A 22,007-nucleotide genomic window follows, 5' to 3' on the forward strand; every position below is an offset into this window, starting at 1 on the left:
ATAGCTGAATTGTCTAAGTTTACATTTTGTTGGTGTGTGTATGTGTGTTTGTATGTGTATGCGTGTATGTACGTGTGTGTTTGTGTGCTCTTATGTGTTTTTGTTTGTGTTTTTAGCATCTGTCATCTTCATACATTTATTACACACGAAGAATCGAACCAATAATAGCTTCTGAATTTCATATAGACATATCTACTATCCATAAGACACGAATCAGTACTTGAAAACAGTAACTGGGTATTCATTTTTAAGTAACACAAACTTTTTTATTGTTTCTACAGATAAATTTCTAAAAAAACTTTTGTCATATTACACTTATTTACGTAAAGTTAAACAATAATAATACATGTAAATTTACAAAATACTATTATTTTTTTTTTAATAAACAGTCTTTACCTAATCTCATTTAAAGAAACTGAAACTTAATCTAGAAGGCACATGCTGACTACAAGTAATCTTAAATTTATTTACTGTATTACATATACTTATCTGATAACTTATTTACTTATTAAATACACTGGTTTGTGAATATTTGTGTTCATTCTACTGGAGTTGTATTAATATTTATAAGCCTAAATACAATAATTATTGTCCTATTTTCGTATTAAGTTTAATTGAAACTCATTTAAAAAAATATATTGAAATTTCAGTGAATGAAAAATACATCATACTTTATAGCTGTTTATAATGGTATCATAATAAATAACAATATGTTCCTGACATAGAACTATTGTGTTTTAGAAGTGGCAATTGATATTTTAAGTCAAATTAAAGTCCAGCATCGATTATCCATTATTTATCTATTCAGAAAGAATCTATTATTTTTGTCATGGTGTTACATTAACATTATATAACATTAACTGATTACACCCATTACTTTAGAGCTGAAACATATAACTATTGTTATTATTGTGTCGCTCTAAAACTGGTATTTTTGTCAATAATAGAGAGAGGTTAATTACTTAACAAAATAAATTACCTTAAAAAGTACAATAATAATATACTATACGCAACTTTTCTTTATGAAAGTTTGGATCTATTTATTTATCCATCTGACCTCTACACTCTCTTACTACACTAACTTAACCAATGAGATTTACAATTTAACGCAGATTCACTATGAGCATTAGGAAATTTCTATCAACTAAATTTATAGATGTATTAATTTTTAATTAAAATATGTTTATGTAAAGGCAGTATTAACACAATATAATTAAACATCTGATACATATACTGGACAATCGAGGCTTAACTCTATCAAAGAGAGACACCAAACTGTAATAGAAATGTCTATTGTATAACAATTCATAAAAAACATTAGAACAATTGTCACATGTTATGATTATATGTATAATTCGCTTCAATAAAATATGAATAGTAAATATTTGAAAATAAGACATAATATGCTAAAATTCCACCAACCCGCATTGGAACAGCGTGGTGGAATATGTTCCAAACCTCCTCCTCAAAGGGAGAGGAGGTCTTTAGGCCAGCAGTGGGAATTTACAGACTGTTATTGTTGTTGTTGTATGCTAAAATTATCGAATTTTTGCAAATCAATTTTTAAAATAAGTTATATTTGAATACAATATATTGTTTATAAAAATGTGATTTTACTATCGATGCTTAAATTAATTCTACAGTACACATGTAATGAAATATTATATATAAGTTATTTTGAATACATTTATACAGACTGAGCGTCGACTTCCTCGCCGTAATCCAAATCGTCATACGAGAGGTCATCATCTATAGCGCCCTCCGAACTTTCCTTCCCTCCTGGACACGCGAGACATCTGAAATTTATAAACAATAATTTATATTAAATAAATATTATAAATGTGAAAGTGACTCTTTCTGTCTGTTCCTCTTTCATAATCAAACCAATTTTCTTTTCTTTTTTTAAATATGAGACAACATCACATACATTACTCTGATCCATAGCACTTGTGTTGTGGAAAATCAGAAGTAACGACGGTACCACAAACACCCAAGGCAACATAGAAAACTAATGGTTATCTACATCGACTCGGCCGGGAATCGAACCCGGGACCTCGGAGTGGCGTACCCATGAAAACCGGTGTACACATTACTCGACCACGGAGGTCAAATGAACCGAATTTGATGAAATTTCGGTATCGAGCTAATTCTAATCCCACGAAAGGACAAAGACTAACTTTTTTTTGTCTAACACATGAGCGAAGCCGCAGGCCACACCTAGTATCCAGTATTACATAAATTAATTGAACAATCTGTCTACGATTTTAACATCAACAGAAAGTTTAACAAGAATTGGCCATATATATGAACAGTGTAAAAAAAAAAAACAATCGTTATTTGTCTTAACACGATCTACACAATTATTAAAAACTATTATATTATTATATTAAATTATTAAAAAATATTATAAATTTCGCGATATAGCTCACAAAGGCATGGTTAGTTATATAATATACGTAATCTTGGCTTAATTTTACATACAGGTTGCCTGTTTAAAACTAATAATAAATTTTATGGTTTCAATATACCAGAACTAAATCATTATTTATTAATTGGCAACACCTGTATGACACTCGATACGCTTGCGCAGATCTGTATGATAATTATACAGAATGACCTTGCGATGACACAGGTGCGTACGAGTGTTAGGTTTCATTGATAACATAAATACGAATACTTAAACGTTTTAATTAGAATTGAATTAAGAATTATGATTTGACATATTTAAATGTCTAAAGAGTAGTTACCTTACTTACATTCAAAGTTGGATTTTAGTTTATTTATAATTTCCATAAACCGACAAAATTTACTTTTTTTAATGAATTACTTCAAATACAACGCAATAAAAAGGATGCGTCGATCATTTTAATCAATTATTTTATTCAAAAGAAATTTTTTAGAGCTCGTAATATTATTAAATAAAAAAGATTAAAAAATATTGTAATTCTGTATTTGCTTCAGTAATTTCTCACCCTTTGTAAGTTTTGTAGTAATTCACCATTTCATGTAAATACATATTCTTATTTATTCCTCAAATAGAACAAGGGTATGTGAACGATGGTTTAAATTACTTTTACTGTTTGACACTAAACATATATGGATATTGTCCCATTGTTGTTGTTTCCATACATCAAAACACTCAATTAGTGTACGTGTATTTAGTGACCAATCGTTCGCGCCTATTTGATACAACGAATAACTTGGATTATATATATTTAAGCATATAAATAATCAAAGCTTAAATTTCTCGTATGTATAATATTATGCAAACATCAACGCACGACCTCAAACAGCTCTTGTTTAACATCGATTCCGTCGATTCTATTTTAATCTTTGTTTGTTATTACACGGCACGGTTGTAAGGTGAAATCGTACCTGCTCTCATTGATGCCGTAGTACAGGCACTTATCGCCGACGCATTCGCAACAGCCGTCGTGGAACCATCTAGAAGTTAAACAGAAATATTCTTGATAATTTACACAAAGATTCGTAACTCTCTTGCGTTTGACTATAATAAATTCACATATGTACCTACATCAAATCAAAATACTCTTTATTGTACACCCAGGGCCGTATTTAGGGGAGGGCAACCGGGGCAACTGCCCTGGGGCCTCCACATTAGTGGGGGCCACATTTTTCAGCAAGTTAACAAATACCGAGATATACCTAGTCAAATTATAATAATGTTATTATTTAATATTTTAAAAGTTAACGATACAAGTAAATAAATAATAGCTTAGTGATTGAAACGAAAAAGTAATTAATTCATGATAATATAATTATTAGGTTGTTCACGCTTCTGTTTATCTAGGGCCCCCACTGCTTTGTGGCCCGGGGGCCTCCAGACCTTTAAAACCGACTCTGTGTACACCAGTAAATATATCACATATACACGGTTAGATGAAAGATGTACAAGAGGCGGCCTTATCGCTAACACAGCGATCTCTTCCAGGCAACCTTAAGGTAGAGGAAAACAGATACAGAAAACTAAATTTTAACAAAAGTTCAATCAAACCTTATATATCGAATTGAAGTAGTAACTCTTTGAGTAAAAGTTTAAGTAATTACTTTATAAAGTTTACCGAAAAGGAACAGTGGTTGGAATACGTAGCGGATTCAATTTCGTACAAGATTCACTGAATGTTTTGACGCCAAATTTATATTTGTAAAGTAATTTCGCCGTGAAGGTATAGTCGTGAAGAATTCGGCATGTATTGGTTAATAAAAATGGTACATTTTCAAGCAGAGGAGGGTATTGTACCAGCTGTGGGATACTATTACTTTTACTTTAGAAAACTGACAAGTGAATAACAGACTACAGAACTACCTACCATTCAGACAGTATATATATCTATAATTATATTTGATTGGCATTTCTTTGTATTTCGTATATTAAAAAAGAATAACTACTGAGTTTCTCTTCTCGGTATAATCTACTTTCTGAACGAGTTTACATGTTATAAAAACCTTTTTTAAATGATTTGTAACATGTCCACAACAATGCACAAAAAAGGTACATATAAATTACATACCTACATAATATCTTAGACGTACGTTGCGCATGCACAAAAACGGCAACGATGTACAATCACAAACATAATCACCAAAAAGCATTCATTAATCTACATACATATACATAGACAAAGAATAATCAATGCATTTTCATTTTGTTTAATAGATAGTAACGAGGCTTTTGTATTAATAATAAAAAAATGGAAAACCGAGGAAATTTCCAATGAAATATCAATAGAAGTGACTCAATAAAAATACCTGAAACTATTAGCGCCCATCGATCGACAAGACGCCCGGCACTTGTCGCAGGACATGCACTGCGACATGTACGCGACTGTACAGTTGAAGGTGACGATGTCACGACTCACAGGTTCCGATTCTTGCTCGACGCTCTCTGTAAATAGGAATAATTTATCAAAATCCACACTAAGCTTGTACTGATATGGAGGGTAATAGACAATGTATACGTATTATCAAACTGGAGTATCTGTTTGTTATATTAAAACAACCGCTTTTGACTAAATGCAGTATACAAGGTACATGTAACATTTTTTACAATTTTTGTCTATATGCATCTTCGGGGTAATCTCTGGAATGGGTGAATTTTGACGGGACTTTCAACAGCTAATGCTGGTGTAAAGAGTAAGTTAGGCTACATAAAAACTTTTTTGTTATAATTAAATTTAAACATGACATTGATGACGAATATTACTTAATTTTTTCTGTACTGTTTATTAAAAATTTCTAATACATGTATTAACCCTTCCTATGTTTCGTAAATTTTGTTTTAGGAGTACCATTACTAATTGAGGATCAACTTTCACATTACCTATTGATTGATCTATTGACTCCTTTTTTAGAATTTCTATCTAACTCAAAACAAAAATTCAATTTACAAAAAACTAGAAATAACAAAGATAAAAGAATATAGCTCTGATAAATTTAAGTTAACTAAGTTATTATTTTATAAAATTATTACTTTAAAAACAATAATACAAAGCACAATTAATCCATTCTTTTCAATTCAAAGAAGTAAACTATTGTTAAGATAACATTTATAGAATTAACAGTTTTAAAATAAGTTATCAGAGGATTACATTGTCATTTGAAATAAGTGGAAATATGCACAGGTAGGGCATTCCATGGAGATGAGTCATTAAACAAGATCTCTCATCTCTGTGGGGTTCCATTTGTTTTAAAAAACAAGCCCAGGTGTTACTTATGATATTTTAGATAAGAATATATATCTATTCTAGTGTATTAATTGGTTATTTAATTATTTAAATTTATATCTATTATGATTTATATGTGAATAAATATTTTTCTATGAAATTATATATCTCAGTAACTCAAAAATTTTTTGGGAGATATTGTTACAACATATTCTTTATAATTTAATTTTCTTGGATTATTATAGATGGTTAATTTACGAACATAAATAAATCACAGACAAGAATAACTATATAATCAACATATAGATTGGTAGAAAATAATTCAATCACATGTGAACTAAAAATAAATTTCAATTTAATTTTTTAAAAGCAAATTAAGTTGATTATTTAAATAAAATAATTATATGAAGACATTCTTGTATAAACTTGGCCTGTCCAACTAAATAATATTTTATATCTGTGTTACATATTAAAAGTAATGTTTTACTTTAAAAATTACATTAGTAAGCTAAAAATTCTACACAAAATATGAATAACATATGTTTATATTGCTACTTACGCATATGATACACCAGTTGCCTTTCAGCAGTGGGTCTATAAGCAGAGACGTCAATATCCACAGGGTATGTTATTGATAACCACCTCTGCTCTTGGTCGGGAGCACTAGTTAAAGCAGCAAACAGTCCAGGAACACTATCTGGCATCTCCTCAACGTAGGAAGATTTTGAGAGTTCCGTATGTGTATCGTTTGGTTTAGGGCACATATCTATGAACAATATAGTATTATTTAATATATGAAATATACAAAACAATGATTTTTCATTTAACAAATTTAATATGTTACTTAAAAGAGCTGTGTACATTGTAATAATACTGTTTAATATATAATAATAATCACCACATTGACAATAAAATGTTTTATAAAATATGACAATATCGTAATAACTAATGCACAACACTGCATTTACAATAAATAAAGAAAAGTATATTAATTTTAAGGATTATTTAAATATTTATAATGGTCCTTTGTGATATTCTTTGAAGTATTGTTATGATAATATTATTACGTATAATTAATTAATGTGAGTAATTTTATTACTTACCAACACAGCTGCAACATTCGCTGTATAAATAACTGAGGCAGTTAAAGCAATCCTTGCAACAAGAGCAGTCCTTTAAGTCACACTTGCAGGACTGTGTGAGCATACACTTAGAAACAACACTGGCACAAATAGCTTCATTGCAAGCGTAAATAACAGAAAATACGCATAAAAATGCTAAAACGAAGATAATTTTTTTAGACATTTTAATAACAACTAAAATCAAACTCAAATAGAAAGTCAATATCAATGAAAGCACGATTTTATTTTAAATTGTTATTTAATTCGATTCGATTTTGAACATCCTAAACTTTTTTCCTTAATTTGTTTAGATTCACAATCACATACAGTGCGTTATTATTGCTTAATGAATGAAAATTGACAGTTCGTCTAGAGGTCTAGACTCGACTCTCGATTCTTGAGTTCAAGCAAGGAGCAAGCGCAGACGCAGATCGTAAATCTCAATGGTATGTCAGTGTTGCCCGCATGAGTATATAAATTTTTCCCTAATCTAACCTAAAATGCAAATGTCGGTTAAAATAAATAAAATAATATCTACTAAATTTTAAAGAGACGAAATAAACCATAAAGCTGCTTGTACTTGCTATTTTACTTATATCAATATTAATCGATTATATATCTTTATTACTATATTTTAGTAAAGGATTCTAGTACTTATTTTAAACAAGTTTTATATTAATTTATATTTAATAATTACGTAATTTATATTTTTCAATATTAACTTGAGAAAATGAATTTTCAACGTTTACACTTGATAAAGGCTAATATAAAACAGCGAGAGCCATTCTCGCAACATGTATAATATTTGTCTCCAACTGCATTACCGTTTCAAATTGTTGCACTGTAAATAATACAGTTGGAGTAACTACAGTTCAGAATTCTTTCAGAATATGCCACTCCTCCGGACAGAAAAGTATCCAAATATTCAGTAAGTCTATTAATCTAGCAGCAGTAAAACATCAAAAAACTGAGAACTGAGACTGACTAAAACAAACTGAAACTGAAAATGCTGCAACAAATAAGTTATATGTTTAATTGATAATTTTAAATTTCCATCCATCCAATAACTCATAATAGTAGGTATATTGTTTTCTTTTCTTGTTAGCCTACCATAATATAGTATAGTATAGTAATAAAGTCAAGTTGTTTTTGACGAAGACTAAGAAAAGCGACCGCTTTACTCATGTAAAACATAATTATATTAAAAGTAACTAAAGTAGACTTAGTCATTCTCTTGATAAAAACTATTCACTAGTAATATATAATAGTCATACTTCCCAATGCGTCCATTACTTAAACCTTGATAATAAGCTAGATATGTTTTCTAAATGTAAGGAGATTTTATTACCCGGTAACCCTAGGTCTACAAATACGCTTTTCTGTCAAAGTCATTCGAATGCCAAAGATCCATGTTATCTTATATTGTCTGTGGCTCGAGAGTGAACGAATGATTGAATGTTGAGTAAAATATTAATTTCATATTATAATCTTTTTTTCATCACACAACCTATACATATGTAATTAAACTTTTGAAAAGTTTCAAACAGAGTGACATTCATTTTTTATAATTTTGTTTTTATTATTGGAATTCAAGTTAAATTAAATTACTAAAATGAAGAATGAATGAGTTTTAACGAAATGTCTAAGTGGTGTTTTACGTCCGGATACAATAGACACTTACACAGATCAACATCAATAACCAAATTCATTATTACATCGATACATTTTGGAATTCAATAAAAATAGTCGATAGCGTTATTAACTTTCTAACAAAACTTCCTGCACGAAAATGAATGTATGTTTGCATTTATATGTAACAAGTTTAACTAAGTGATGATTTAACCCATACTATATACTAATAACTACATAGGATAAAACAAATTTGCTTCCCGCTATCTATCTGTCCCTATATATAAATAGATCTTTAAAATTTCGCAACAGATTTTAATGCGGGGTTTTGATAAGATAGAGTGATACAAAGGATGGTTTATATGTTTTTTTTTTTTTTATGGCATAGGTGGCAAACGAGCAGGAGGCTCACCTGATGGAAAGTGACTACCACCGCCCATGGACATCTGCAACACCAGGAGGCTTGCAGGTGCGTTGCCGGCCTTTGAGAAAGGAGTAGGCTCTTTTCTTGAAGGTTCCCATGTCGTATCGGTTCGGAAAAACCGCCGGCGAAAGCTGGTTCCACAAAGTGGTTGTGCGAGGCAGAAAATGTCTAAGAAATCGCGCTGTTGTGGATTTTCGGACATCAAGATGGTGCGGGTGAAACTTAGAATTTTGACGAGATGTCCGAAGGTGAAATTCAGCAGCCGGGATTAATCCGAACAATTCCTCGGAACATTCCCCGTGAAAAATTCGGTAGAAGATGCAGAGTGATCCGACATCTCTACGCAAAGCCAAAGGATCAAGGAGATCGGAAAGGGCTTGATCGTCGATAACTCGAGCCGCTCTACGTTGGATGCGGTCAAATGGAAGGAGCTGGTACTGGGGAGCACCCGCCCAGAGGTGAGAGCAGTACTCCATGTGAGGCCGAATTTGCGCCTTGTAAAGTTTTAGGCGATGGGCCGACGTGAAATACTGTCTCGCCTTGCTGAGCACGCCCAGCTTTTTTGAAGCCAATTTGGCTTTGCCTTCCAATTGACCGCGGAACTGAACGAGGCTCGAAATATCAACGCCAAGTATTCCGATACTACCTGTAGCGGCTATCGGAATGTTCTCAAATCGTGGAGATACGACAAATGGTGTTTTTTTAGCGGTTAACGCGCAAACTTGCGTCTTTTTGGGGTTGAAATGGACTAGATTTAGCCGGCCCCAATTCGAGACTTCGTTTAATGAAGACTCGATTTCAGACACAAGTTTGTTCCGGTTCTCTTCGACGTTTCCCCGAGAAATATTAGCGCGGCCGGTGTATAAGGTGTCAACGGTACTGTCGTCTGCATAGCAATGAATGTTCCCGATTTGCAACAAATCATTGATATGCAGAAGAAACAGAGTGGGTGATAGAACGCAGCCTTGTGGAACACCAGCATTGACGAATTTTAAGTCAGAGCATGCACCGTCGACAACGACCTTGATGCTCCGATCTGCCAAAAAGCTGGTAATCCAATTGCATAATTTCCCGGGAAGCCCATAGGAAGGAAGCTTCGAAAGAAGCGCTTTGTGCCATACGCGATCGAAGGCCTTCGCTATGTCCAAGCTGGCTGCTAATGCCTCCCCCTTGCTCTCAACTGCTTCAGCCCACCTATGAGTAAGGTAAACTAGAAGATCACCGGCTGAGCGACCCCGACGGAAACCGTACTGGCGGTCACTAATCAGCTGATTCTCCTCTAGGTACCGCAGGAGCTGGCAGTTAATAAGGGACTCCATTATCTTGGAGAGCAAGGAGGTGATGGCTATAGGCCTATAATTGGACGGGTCTGAGCGGTTGCCTTTTTTAGGGATCGGATGCACCAAAGCTGTCTTCCAGGAATTCGGGACGACGCCTAATGTGTAGGATTGCCGGAAAAGACGCGTTAAGACCGGTGCCAACTCGGGAGCACATGTCCGTAGCACGATTGGAGGGATACCATCGGGTCCGCTCGACTTATGAATGTCCAAGGAAAGAAGTGCTTTACGAACTGCACTTTGCCGGAATTTAACTTCCGGCATCGTGGTATCACACCGCGGAATTGTTGGTGGAGATTTTCCTTGGTCATCCAGAGTCGAGTTCGACGCGAAGAGAGAGCCTAAAAGATCAGCTTTCTCTTTCGCGGTATGGGCCAATGACTCACCGTCCCTGTGCAGAGATGGAAAAGAGGGCTGACAGAAATTCCCTAAGACAGCCTTAGCGAGAGACCAGAACGCTCGTGTTCCTGAAGGGAGACGCACCAGTCTCTCGCCAATTCTGCCAATGTACTCCGTCTTCGCCCTAGCAATCACGTTTTTGAGGGACCTAGAGGCAGAGTTATATTCCTTTTTGAATGCGCTGGTATTTACATCACGAGACGCAGATGCATTAGCCCAGGTTTGATAGCGTTCCCACTTTCGGCGTGATGCCGTTTTGCAGAAACGACCAAACCAAGGCTGGGACTTGCCACCGATGGGTACTGCAGAGTAAGGAATGAATAGTTCCATACCCTGAAGCACCACATCGGCAACAGAGTCAGCAGCAGCGTTCGGATCATCCGGCGAGAAACAAATCTGCCCCCATGGGTACGATGCAAAAAAAGACCGCATCCCATCCCAATCTGCTGACTTGTAGTGCCATACTCGGCGGCACCCAAAAAAGCGAGGCCGTGAGTACCGCACAACCGGCACTGTACTCCGGACGCCGTGGTGGTCAGACGAGCCCAGAGGGGGATCGACGATAACCTGATAGCCATCCGGATGCGAAGTCAGCAGAAGGTCCAACAGGGAAGGTGTATGATCCTCCACATCCGGTATTCGCGTTGGCGAGTTGACCAGTTGTGTCAGATCATATGCTAGAGCGAAGTCCAGAACAGATCTACCCGCATGATCGGTGGTACGTGAACCGAGCCATTCTGCGTGGTGAGCATTAAAGTCACCCAGAATAATGATCTCTGCGGATGGAATCTGCTGCAGCACGGAATCTGTAGCCATTTGGACGTGCTCAACCAGTCGGTCGGTTTCGGCATTACCGCTATGGGACCTATAAAGGCACGCATAGATTCGCGGATGATCATCGCAGTCTACACGTAGCCAGATAATCGATAGGTCCTGTCCTTCAAGGCTGCCGAGGCGTCGAGAACAGATATCATCTCTGACGTAAACGCATACCCCAGCTGGTGGTATAAAAGAATGTTCCAATTTGTACCCAGGGTACGAGAGAAAAGTCGTATCGGCAGGCGAAGATATCTGGGTCTCGGTTAGAAAGAGCAAGGCCGGCTTCGCCGTTTCCAGATGGTAGTGAACGGCGTTGAGGTTGGAGTTGAGTCCCCTTATGTTGCAGAAGTCCACAGCGAGGGTGGTAGGGGTTGCCTTATGATGCCTGCTCCGCTTGCCCCGAACAGTGGCGAGCGCAAAATTGCCCCCCCCAGAATTCGGAGGGCAGCCTGGGCATCCCTGCTCAGGCGGTGTACGTCCTGAGCATGGATGCCCAGAGAGGGATTCTCCACCGCTGTCGCTGATGGTACCCTCCTGGGGTAATTTAACCAAATTCTGCACAACCATCAAGTTTTGGGGGGGAGGGGGATTGGGCCACCGGAACTCTCACTTACCGGACGAAACGCGGTAGCATAGCCACCACTTTACGCCGATTTTAAGTGAGAGAGTGGTACTTCCTCGGGCGTGCCGGCCCATTCGGCTGTAACCCGAAGGTATACAGCGTGGCACTACCACTTGAAAAATGTACCTAGGTATTATATATACGTAATATAGTAGGGAGACACTAATCATTTTTGAGGTTTCTAATGTATCTGTATTGCACTACGCAATATTAAAAATAAAGTCCCCTACGCGTCTATCTCATATCTGTTTGTCTGTCTCAATGCTTTGAACTCCAGAATTGCCCATTGGAATTTCATGCGTCTTTCAACAACGGTGTAATTAGCGAGGAAGAGTATAATATTAATGAATGAGCAAGAGTAATGAGTGCAACATTTACGTTAATAAACAAAATAACAAAAATATCAGATAAAAAACAACCAGCAACTGGCTTGTTTTTAGATTTGAGTAAAGCCTTTGACTATGTTGATCACAAAATTTTACTTAATAAATGTGAAAAATATGGTATTAGAGGAGTAGCCTTTAAATGGATAAATTATTATTTGTATAACCGTAAACAGTGCGTCAATATTACAAAACTCGATAACAAAGACATTGTAACTGTGTATAAATCTAAATACCAATATATTAAATCAGGGGTACCGCAGGGAAGTATTCTCGGTCCTTTATTATTTCTACTCTATATTAATGATTTACATAGCGTAACAAATTACCCTTCCATCCTTTTTGCGGATGATATATCTATTATTTTATTTTACATTATTTTTCAAATAATGATAAAAAAGAAGATTATCAGGCAGCTATAAATAGTACTTTGGCTAATATAATAAATTGGCTTAAAATAAATAAATTGCAAATAAACTTAAATAAAACGAAATATATTCAATTTTCTAATTTTCATGCTAAACATAAAAATATTAAAATTGGTTATGATGGTCAAAATGTAGAAAAATGTATCGAAACAAAATTTTTAGAATTAACATTAGATCAAAATTGATCATGGAAATCACACATTGCAGAAATTAGTAAAAAACTTAATAAGTATGTTTACGCACTTAAAAAACTACGACAAACTGAAACTACAATTGAATTGAAATTACAATTGAATTCGACTACAAATGAAAAGACAACTCTCATATCATACCATGCCTACGTCAGCTCAATCTTAAGATATGGTCTTATAGTATGGGGTAATTCCACGCATGCAAAAACAATATTCCTAGTACAAAAAAAAATGTGTCCGTGCTGTTTGTGGAGTAGGGCCGCTAGAGTCATGCCGACAGTTATTTATAAAATTAAATTTGCTGACACTGCCAGCCTTATACGTGTATGAAACAGGAATGTTTGTTAAAAAGTACCCATATCTGTTTCAAAATTCAGGAAACGAAAATAATTTTCTACATAGAGACCCTACAAAGCTAATAATGTCAATGTGTAAAAGTAACATCTACGGAAATAATTGTGCTATAAATATTATAAAAGTATACAATAGATTACCCAAAATGTTACGAGAAATGAAGTCTCAAAAATTTAAAGTAGAATTAAAAAAATGGCTAGTTCAACGATGCTTTTACACGTTGGAAGATTTTATGATGCTAAAATACATAAGTTAAGTGTGTGTTTGACATTTTACCTTTAATTGTGTATACCTATTCTCAATTCTTTTATTATTATTGAATGACATTTTTATTAATTGTAATTTGATTTAATTAATTGTATTTAATTCAATATCATGAACGCATGTTTAATATTTGCACACCGATAAATCGGTAGAATATGAGAATCATTATTAATGACCATCTATATTATGTACCATATCCTGGCAAATAAATGGATTATTATTATTAGAGTATTATGGTATTTTAAGAATTCACAGAAACATGATATTTGTTGAAGATCTTGATCAATGAAATGAAACCCATGTTACACCATCTAAGCTATATTTAAAGAAGACTTTATTTGTAGCTAGTAATTATAAGAACAAGTAACTTTATATTACTTAATTGTTTGCATTTAGTAGATTTAATTTTCTATTATTCTTATTTTCTAGTTGTTATAACTACACTATAGAAAATAAGAATAATAGCCTGCAATTTTTTTAAAATCTGAGATAACATCTTAGATCCTAAGGTTAGTGTCGATTTGTCGACGTAAGTACCTAATCTTTAATATTTCTTACAGCGGCAATATCTAAATATGTCCATTATGTATGATATATATAAAGAATTAACAGATTTAAAAGAATTACGTACATCCTTACTTAATTTTTGATAAATGAATATTAAATTGACATGAATCGAGCTATAATGACGTAAAGGGATTAATTCTTGATAACATGATTATAAATTATGCATAAAAACAACTATATTTTTTGAAATTGTTATCAATAGAATCAAATCAATTGAGTGATAAGTTGTATGTTGACCAAAGTGTGTTGATTTTTTAACAAGTGTGCACGCATGGTAAGAACCTACTTAGTACATATTCTATTATTTTAAGTTCCGAAATCAGTACATAAAAGTTTGAGGCATTTTTTTTAAACATATTTAAGTATGACAATTAATTTTGGCGCAAAATCTATTTCAACATCAAATTGCATTAAAAAATATTTAAGTATATCTCGTTGATTGTAATTATTACTAAACTTTAGACGAAAATGTTTCATACGAAAGTAATTTTATTATATATTAGTTTTAAACCACTTTATTTTTAATTTTGATAAAATATCATTTTCAATTTTGCTCTGTTTTCAAATTTTTAAAGTCTCGCAACTTCATTATTTCTTCAATTCTATAATTTTACGAAAGTTTAAACTTAAGCATAATGAACCGCAAAAAATTACATGCAAATAAATATCTATTTATATCCTTTAATATTTTAGGGGCAGTTATCAGTTATATTTATTTTCCTGGCGTCTGCGACGCTTCTCAGTGCATACAAAAACCCACACTATGCACCGGGAAGGTCGGTCAACGTCCACCTCTTCGAATGGAAATGGGATGATATTGCTGACGAGTGTGAACGCTTTTTAGGACCCAGAGGATATGCGGGCATTCAGGTTACTTTTATTATATATTAATTACTACGCTATTCATTATTTTAAATCAAACTCCTCTGGTGGTAACTGTTATCATGTATTCCCTAATTATTGATAAAAGTTTAATCGACTTAACATTGTTTTTTAATATCGGCAGTTATCTTTAAAAAATATGAAGATTGTCCATGTTCGTGATAATATATTTATTTCTGCAACAAATGCGGCCTCTGTCTATATGTATAGTTCAATAAAAATCATGTAATTCCTATGTCTATTAGTGAAAACCGCATGAAAATCCGCTCAGTAGTTTTGGAGTTTATCGCAAACTTACAGACTGACAGACGCGGGCTTTGAGGGACTTTGTTTTATAACATGTAGTGATGAAATGTACTTCCAAAGTTCCTATAATAGCCATTTATTTTAAAACGCCATTTTTCGCAAATTCACTATGAATATCTGGGAATATTTTAGCTCTTAACCAATTATATCGCATTAAATCGATATGAAATGTTGTTTATTTGGATTTTATCCTCTTATAGATTGAACTGATTATGTAAAGCGGGAAATATGTACGTCCAAACCTTAAAATTTATTGATACCCATACGACATCTATATGTACCTACGTAGCTAAACACAAAACATATATTTTACAATAGATATCTCCGCCCAATGAGAACGTGGTGCTACGAACATACAACAGACCATGGTGGGAGCGATATCAACCCATGTCTTACCAACTGGTAACTCGCTCTGGTAATGAAAGACAATTTGCAAATATGGTACGACGATGCAACGCAGTGGGAGTAAGGTAAAGTGCTTAAGCATACTAATCTAACTAATTATAGCTGTTTACTATCTTACAATCCACACCGACCAATCTCTTCTTATCTTAATCCTACGGTATTATTACATTTATAGAATACAACATTATGTTATCAACATCAACTCATCTTACTGATTTATTCGATGTAATAATTATTATTAAGTCAATATTTTACATTAAAAAATCACAACTTAAATATATATCATTAAATTATACTAAGTTAGTTGAAGATATAATAATTTTAAAAAGGAGAAAAGAAAATACTGGTCTTGTAACAATATACGTAATTACTAAATTTTGTAAACACATATAAATATTTTAGTGAAGTTTATCATTATATTACTATACTTTACATTTTGTAAAAGTACTTAGTGATTTTTTTTCTTGGAGTTTTTGATAATTTAGACTCTACCTAGAGTATCATGGCTCTATGCACAAGTTCTAGATTTTTTAATAATTACATTTTCTAAGGATTTACGTGGATGCAGTCATCAATCACATGACGGGTGAACCTCCAGAAAATGTAGGCACGGCTGGCAACACTGGAATCTTCAGAGAGTGGTACTATCCCGCAGTACCTTATAGACGTGAGCATTTTAATTGGCCGCCTTGTGGCATAGAAGGTTCTGACTATGCTACTAATGCTTGGAGGGTGAGTGTTCCTTAACAAAAATATTTTTCCGTTTAATTGAGATTAATTGCAAAAGGAAAATACTAGTCACACACTTATTTTAAATATATTCTTTTTTGTCGATAAAACAGATAATTGTATTGTGTTTATTATTTTACAGGTACGAAATTGTGAACTAGTTGGTCTGAAGGATTTAGACCAAAGAAATGAGCATGTTCGACAGATGATTGTAAACTTTATGAACGAGCTTATAGACCTCGGTGTTGCTGGATTTAGGTATGAATGTGAGCTTTAATTATCGCCAATTTTATGTGAAAAATAATATTTTTTACTAAGCTTAGCTTAATATTTTTTCAAAAGTAATTTTCCGAAAATATGATCATGAATATAAGAAAATACCATTAGTTTTTATTCGTGCATTTTTTGTGCATAAACTATTTTGAAAAAAATGAAAAAATAATAATCTAATATAATCAAATGACTTCTATAATACGTTTTTCAAATTAGAATCGACGCCGCTAAACACATGTGGCCGGAAGACTTAAAAGTCATCTATGATAGACTGAAAAATTTGAACACCTCACACGGCTTCCCACAAAATGCTCGTCCATATATTTACCAAGAAGTTATTGATTATGGCGGCGAAGCCATCAGCAGAGACGAATACACTCCGATCGGTGCTGTGACAGAATTTAAAGTTGGTTTGGAACTTAGTAATGCTTTCCGAGGCAATAATGCCCTAAGATGGCTGTCGTCGTGGGGACCAGCGTGGGGTCTTTTAGAAACTAGAGACTCTCTAACTTTCATCGATAACCATGATAATGAAAGAGGTCACGGCGGAGGTGGTGGTATTTTGACGTACAAAGAGCCAAAACCTTACAAGGCTGCTATAGCTTTTCTATTGGCACACCCATACGGAGAACCCCAAATTATGAGCAGCTTTAGTTTCTGGGATTCCGAAGTCGGTCCACCTATGGATAGCAACCAAAACATTATATCTCCATCAATAAATTCTGTAAGTTTTATGTGTTACGTTTAAATTAAAAAATCCCCTTTGTTTGTCATATTAATTTAATGTCATGTAAATAAACATCAATATTCCAATAGTTTTTCATAAAGTAAGTATATGATAGTAAAACATACTGTTTAATGCTCGGTTTGAATAATTTGACGCAGAGTGAGTCAAATTATTTAAGCCGAGTATTGAAATAAAAAAATTAACAAGCGTCCCTTCGCCGATGGGACATCTCAATTTCTTTAATATTCTATTGTATTTGTCGTTAAGATTTTTAATAATATTATATATTGGGCCTATATTGAAACCTTTTTTAAAGTCAGTTGTAATAACTCTATTTTAAGGTATAATTTGTAAATACTTGATCACATAAATATTTCAATGTAACCAAACAACAATAAGAAAATACTAGAAAAGTGTCGCCCTCGATTATTGAGTTAAATGTTTTTGTTATTAATGAAGATATTTTTCAGGATGGTTCGTGTGGTAACGGTTGGGTATGTCAGCACAGATGGAGACAGATTTATAGTATGGTCGCTTTCCGTAACGTTGCGGGTAATACACAACTTGTTAACTGGTGGGATAATGGTAATAATCAAATTGCATTCTGTCGCGGGAACAGAGCCTTCATCGCTATTAATGGAGACAATTGGAGTCTTAGCCAGACTCTACAGGTATAGTTTACAATACTGAGACATATGTGATTCAATTTTAGACAATCTTCTTCATCATAGAATCGTTTTGTTAAAGATTTTCATTACATCAATATCAGTATGAATTTTGTGGGAAGAGTTTTTCGTATAATTTCAAATTTCAGACTTGCCTTCCTGCTGGTAGATATTGCGACGTAATATCTGGTGCCAAAGTTAACAATTCCTGCAGCGGCAAGACCATTACAGTTGGTAACGATGGTCGGGCATCGATAAACATCAGCCCACAAGATTATGACATGTTTATTGCGATACACGTTGGATCTGAGGTAATATATGACTTTTATACATATATGACTTTAACTAACATTACATATGTATTTATTTTTAAAAGCATTTACGCTTAGACTGTTTGTCTGTTTATCTGTCTGCTATTGACTATTTTAAACGATTTTCAAATTTATTTCAGAGCCGTTTGTAAACATGTAACGACACGTACCCAGGTGTGAAGATTGAAATTAATGAAGTGCTGAACAAAAGGAGACTTTTCAAGTGAAATTGAATAAAAATATTCAAATTAAAGGCATTTCATAAAACTATATATTGTTTTTCTAATTTCTAGATTTAGATCCTGTACAATTATTTAATACTTTATATATCCTTATTACTTTTAGCTAAATTTAGTTACAGTAAAAGAGAATGTCTAAATATTTACGTTTTTTTTATAAGCTTTAATTAAATAAGTATAGAAAATAAGTAAATTTGAGAAATTACCATCACTTACAATAATGAAAATTACCCTGTTTTTCTGTAGAATTGAGCACAAAAGAGAGAACCGATATTAGTACTTACATCGATCAAAAGACACTGCGTGTATCTTCTTTACATAGTATAAAACAAAGTCACTTTTTCTGTCCCTATGTCCCTTTGTACGCTTAAATCTTTAAACCTAAGCAACGGATTTTGATGCGGTTTTTTTAATAGAGTGATTCGAGAGTAAGCTATTTATATACATATAATACATAGACAATATAGTAACACTGTTCTTTTTAAAAGTTTCTAATGTGATGTCGTATATTTATTTTGCGCTTACATTGTAAACGCTGGCTGAACCCTTCTAGATAAATCAAAATAATGTACTACAGAATTGTACACCACATAAATTTCTACAAAAAAGGCTGCGATGGTATGATGGTACAGATAAACATCTGTAAGTTATAACCCACATTAACATTTTTGGTCATTTATTTTTTACCACAAATAGTAGCTAATTTTCGAATCATCATCGGCGAAGATGAAATGGATGACGAATATTAAATGAAACATTTTTTAAGAATTTAAGATCTCGCATGTTTCTTGATTTGTTCGTTAATTATTTGTACATTGTTAATGATCAAACATTAATTAGAAAATGTATTTTGCTGTGACTAGGTCCCAGCGACCAAATGAACTGAGATGGCCCAATGGTTAGAACGCATGCATCTTAACCGATGATTGCGGGTTCAAACCCCCGTGCAAACAACTGCTTAATTTGTGTTTATAATTCATCTCGAGCTCGACGGTAATGGAAATCATCGTGCGGAAACCTATATGTGTCTAATTTCAATGAAATCCGACTAAATGTGTCTCTACTAACCCTCAGCGTGGTGGAATATGAAATCTTGGCCCAGCCGTGGCAAATTTACAGACTGTTAATGTAACGTTTATGTCATGGCCCAGCGAAGCGGGCGGGTAAAGCTAGTAAGTTAAGTAAAAACTTTGAATAAAAATGTAAAGGACCAGAACAGGCGTGGAAAAAGATGAAGCGAACAAATATGTGTTTAAAAAAATAGAAATTTTGAATGTCCAAATTTACAATAAGCGGGTCTTCCCACGTGAGATCTGTATCAGACGTAAGATGACTCTGATATCTGTACATTTGGGCATCTGTATGCCGAGAGTTATAACTTATGTTTCACTAATACATAAAAAAATTGAATAAAATTTATCACAAAATTATTTATTGAATAAGAAAATTAATTGTACTACAAATAAAATAGCTAATAATTTGTTAACATAACGTCTATTATGTAATATCATCTACACAATCGGCTAATGGTGTAAAGTTTACACCGTACACACATTACACTGTAAACGACTGATGTGGCCTCAGGTGGAAGGCGTTATTGAAAGGTGCTAAGAAGATCACAGTGTATCGTGAAATAGGGTTGAGACTGATTGTCACTTTCATGTCTCATAGACCCTGATCGTGTTCGATTCCGAATCGATGCGGCTACTTATGATTATATTTTTTTCATCCGTGAATTTTCATTATTTTATACCCAAGCCTTTCGGGGTAAAAATCACATTTATACCAGACGATCATAGGCAAGGCCTGTCTATTATAGAATATAATATTAAAGAATAGTTATAGTTCTGTATATACACACAAACAAACATGTGCAGCCTATAAAATTTCCACTGCTAGGCTAAGGCCTTCTCCTCCTTTGAAACGAAGGTTAGGAGAACATCCCACCTACATGCCTGCTAATTTCAACAAAATTGTGCTACATGGAAATCCACCAAACCGCATTAACGCAATACTCATAGAGTATTGCGTTAAGTTAAGTTAAGTTTCTTAGTTTCGATGTTAATCTCTACCGCCGAGCACGAGATGAATTATAAACACAAATTAAGTACATGAAAATTCAGCTGGATATGAACCCGCAATCATCGATTATGATGTACGTGGTATAAGAAATGGACGATCTCGGCTCCTTTAATATACACTTGAGCGCGAATTATTTTCTCAACTTTAGTTTTAAAGTGCATGGAAATAAAAATATTGATGATTTATTTCCATGAACTGTTACGTGAGGTTTTGTTTAGTGTGAAATAATGATTATATAAAATATGATTATTATTTATAAGAATAAAATGATATATAATTGTAACTACAGATACATATTTATATAAATCTTGTGTAGGTTAATCATAATCGCAGGAATAAGATCGCCCGTATTAAAAGTGAACTAATTCTCTTATCTTGTCATATGTGTTACCCATTCTTCAGATATTCTATAGTCAAACAGCAATTCTTAGTCTATACTAATAATAATACTTAGTTAACGCAAAAAATTGTGTTCCGATTTCAAGTCTGAGTGGGCCATAACATCTCCCAACGCTGATTAGCTGCCAAGATTGGTGGCACATTTATATGATTCAAGGAATACTTAGTTAACATTTCTAACAGTGCCAATTGGTGGTGGTGAGCACTTACCATCAAGTGGACCATTTATCCGTCTTTCATGATACTGATAATGTTTGGTTGTATATCTAGTATAGATTAAAAATTAAATTATATTTTTAATTTTATAAAAATTTTAGTTCGGTGGTCCAGTTTCTGCTGTGTTTAATAGCAGATCATGAAGTCTGCGGTTTGAATACTGCGTCGGGCTTTTAACAATTATTTGATATGTCTATTTAGAAATTATACGTAACAGCTAGCTTTTTGTACTAACTACGAAACTGCTGAACAAAATAGATTACACATTTTAGCCCTAAAATATTTTCCTAAACATGTTACACCATTTGAGTAATAATCAAAATTAAAACGAAATAATTAGTAAGTACCTACTTAAATAAATTAAAAAATATTGCAATATAACGAAAATGTCACTGACAGATTAAGAGTTTTTTTTTATTATTTACCTTGTTATTCAAAGCAATGTTTTGAATAAAAAAGTAAATTTAAGTCGTGGGTATAATTTCAGTGCCATCGGGATCAAATATGGAAAAATCGTACTCCAAGGTACACGGGCCAGGCGCGGCCAGCTG

General features: G+C 33.7%; 2 protein-coding genes across 2 annotated transcripts; one reads left to right on the forward strand and one right to left on the reverse strand.

Moving 5' to 3' along the window:
• Positions 1 to 1,083: 1,083 nt before the first annotated feature.
• On the reverse strand, positions 1,084 to 7,233 carry LOC124537401 (protein twisted gastrulation). The gene is made up of 5 exons (XM_047114235.1): positions 6,788 to 7,233; positions 6,244 to 6,450; positions 4,771 to 4,906; positions 3,376 to 3,444; positions 1,084 to 1,796 (listed from the first exon to the last, which is right to left on the reverse strand). Exons 1-5 carry the CDS (start codon positions 6,987 to 6,989, stop codon positions 1,688 to 1,690), a joined length of 723 nt encoding a protein of 240 aa, XP_046970191.1. The 5' UTR covers positions 6,990 to 7,233; the 3' UTR covers positions 1,084 to 1,687.
• A 7,156-nt stretch (positions 7,234 to 14,389) lies between these two features.
• LOC124537550 (alpha-amylase 2-like) lies at positions 14,390 to 18,541 on the forward strand (the record flags this gene model as incomplete). Its single annotated transcript, XM_047114425.1, has 8 exons — positions 14,390 to 14,496; positions 14,916 to 15,092; positions 15,729 to 15,880; positions 16,367 to 16,547; positions 16,687 to 16,802; positions 17,034 to 17,541; positions 18,015 to 18,215; positions 18,359 to 18,541. Coding segments are annotated over exons 1-8 (1,521 nt in total), but the record flags the coding sequence as incomplete, so codon positions are not given.
• Positions 18,542 to 22,007: the final 3,466 nt, after the last annotated feature.

The sequence above is a fragment of the Vanessa cardui genome, chromosome 18 (assembly GCF_905220365.1).
Source record: "Vanessa cardui chromosome 18, ilVanCard2.1, whole genome shotgun sequence".
Classification (NCBI taxonomy): Eukaryota; Metazoa; Arthropoda; class Insecta; order Lepidoptera; family Nymphalidae; genus Vanessa; species Vanessa cardui.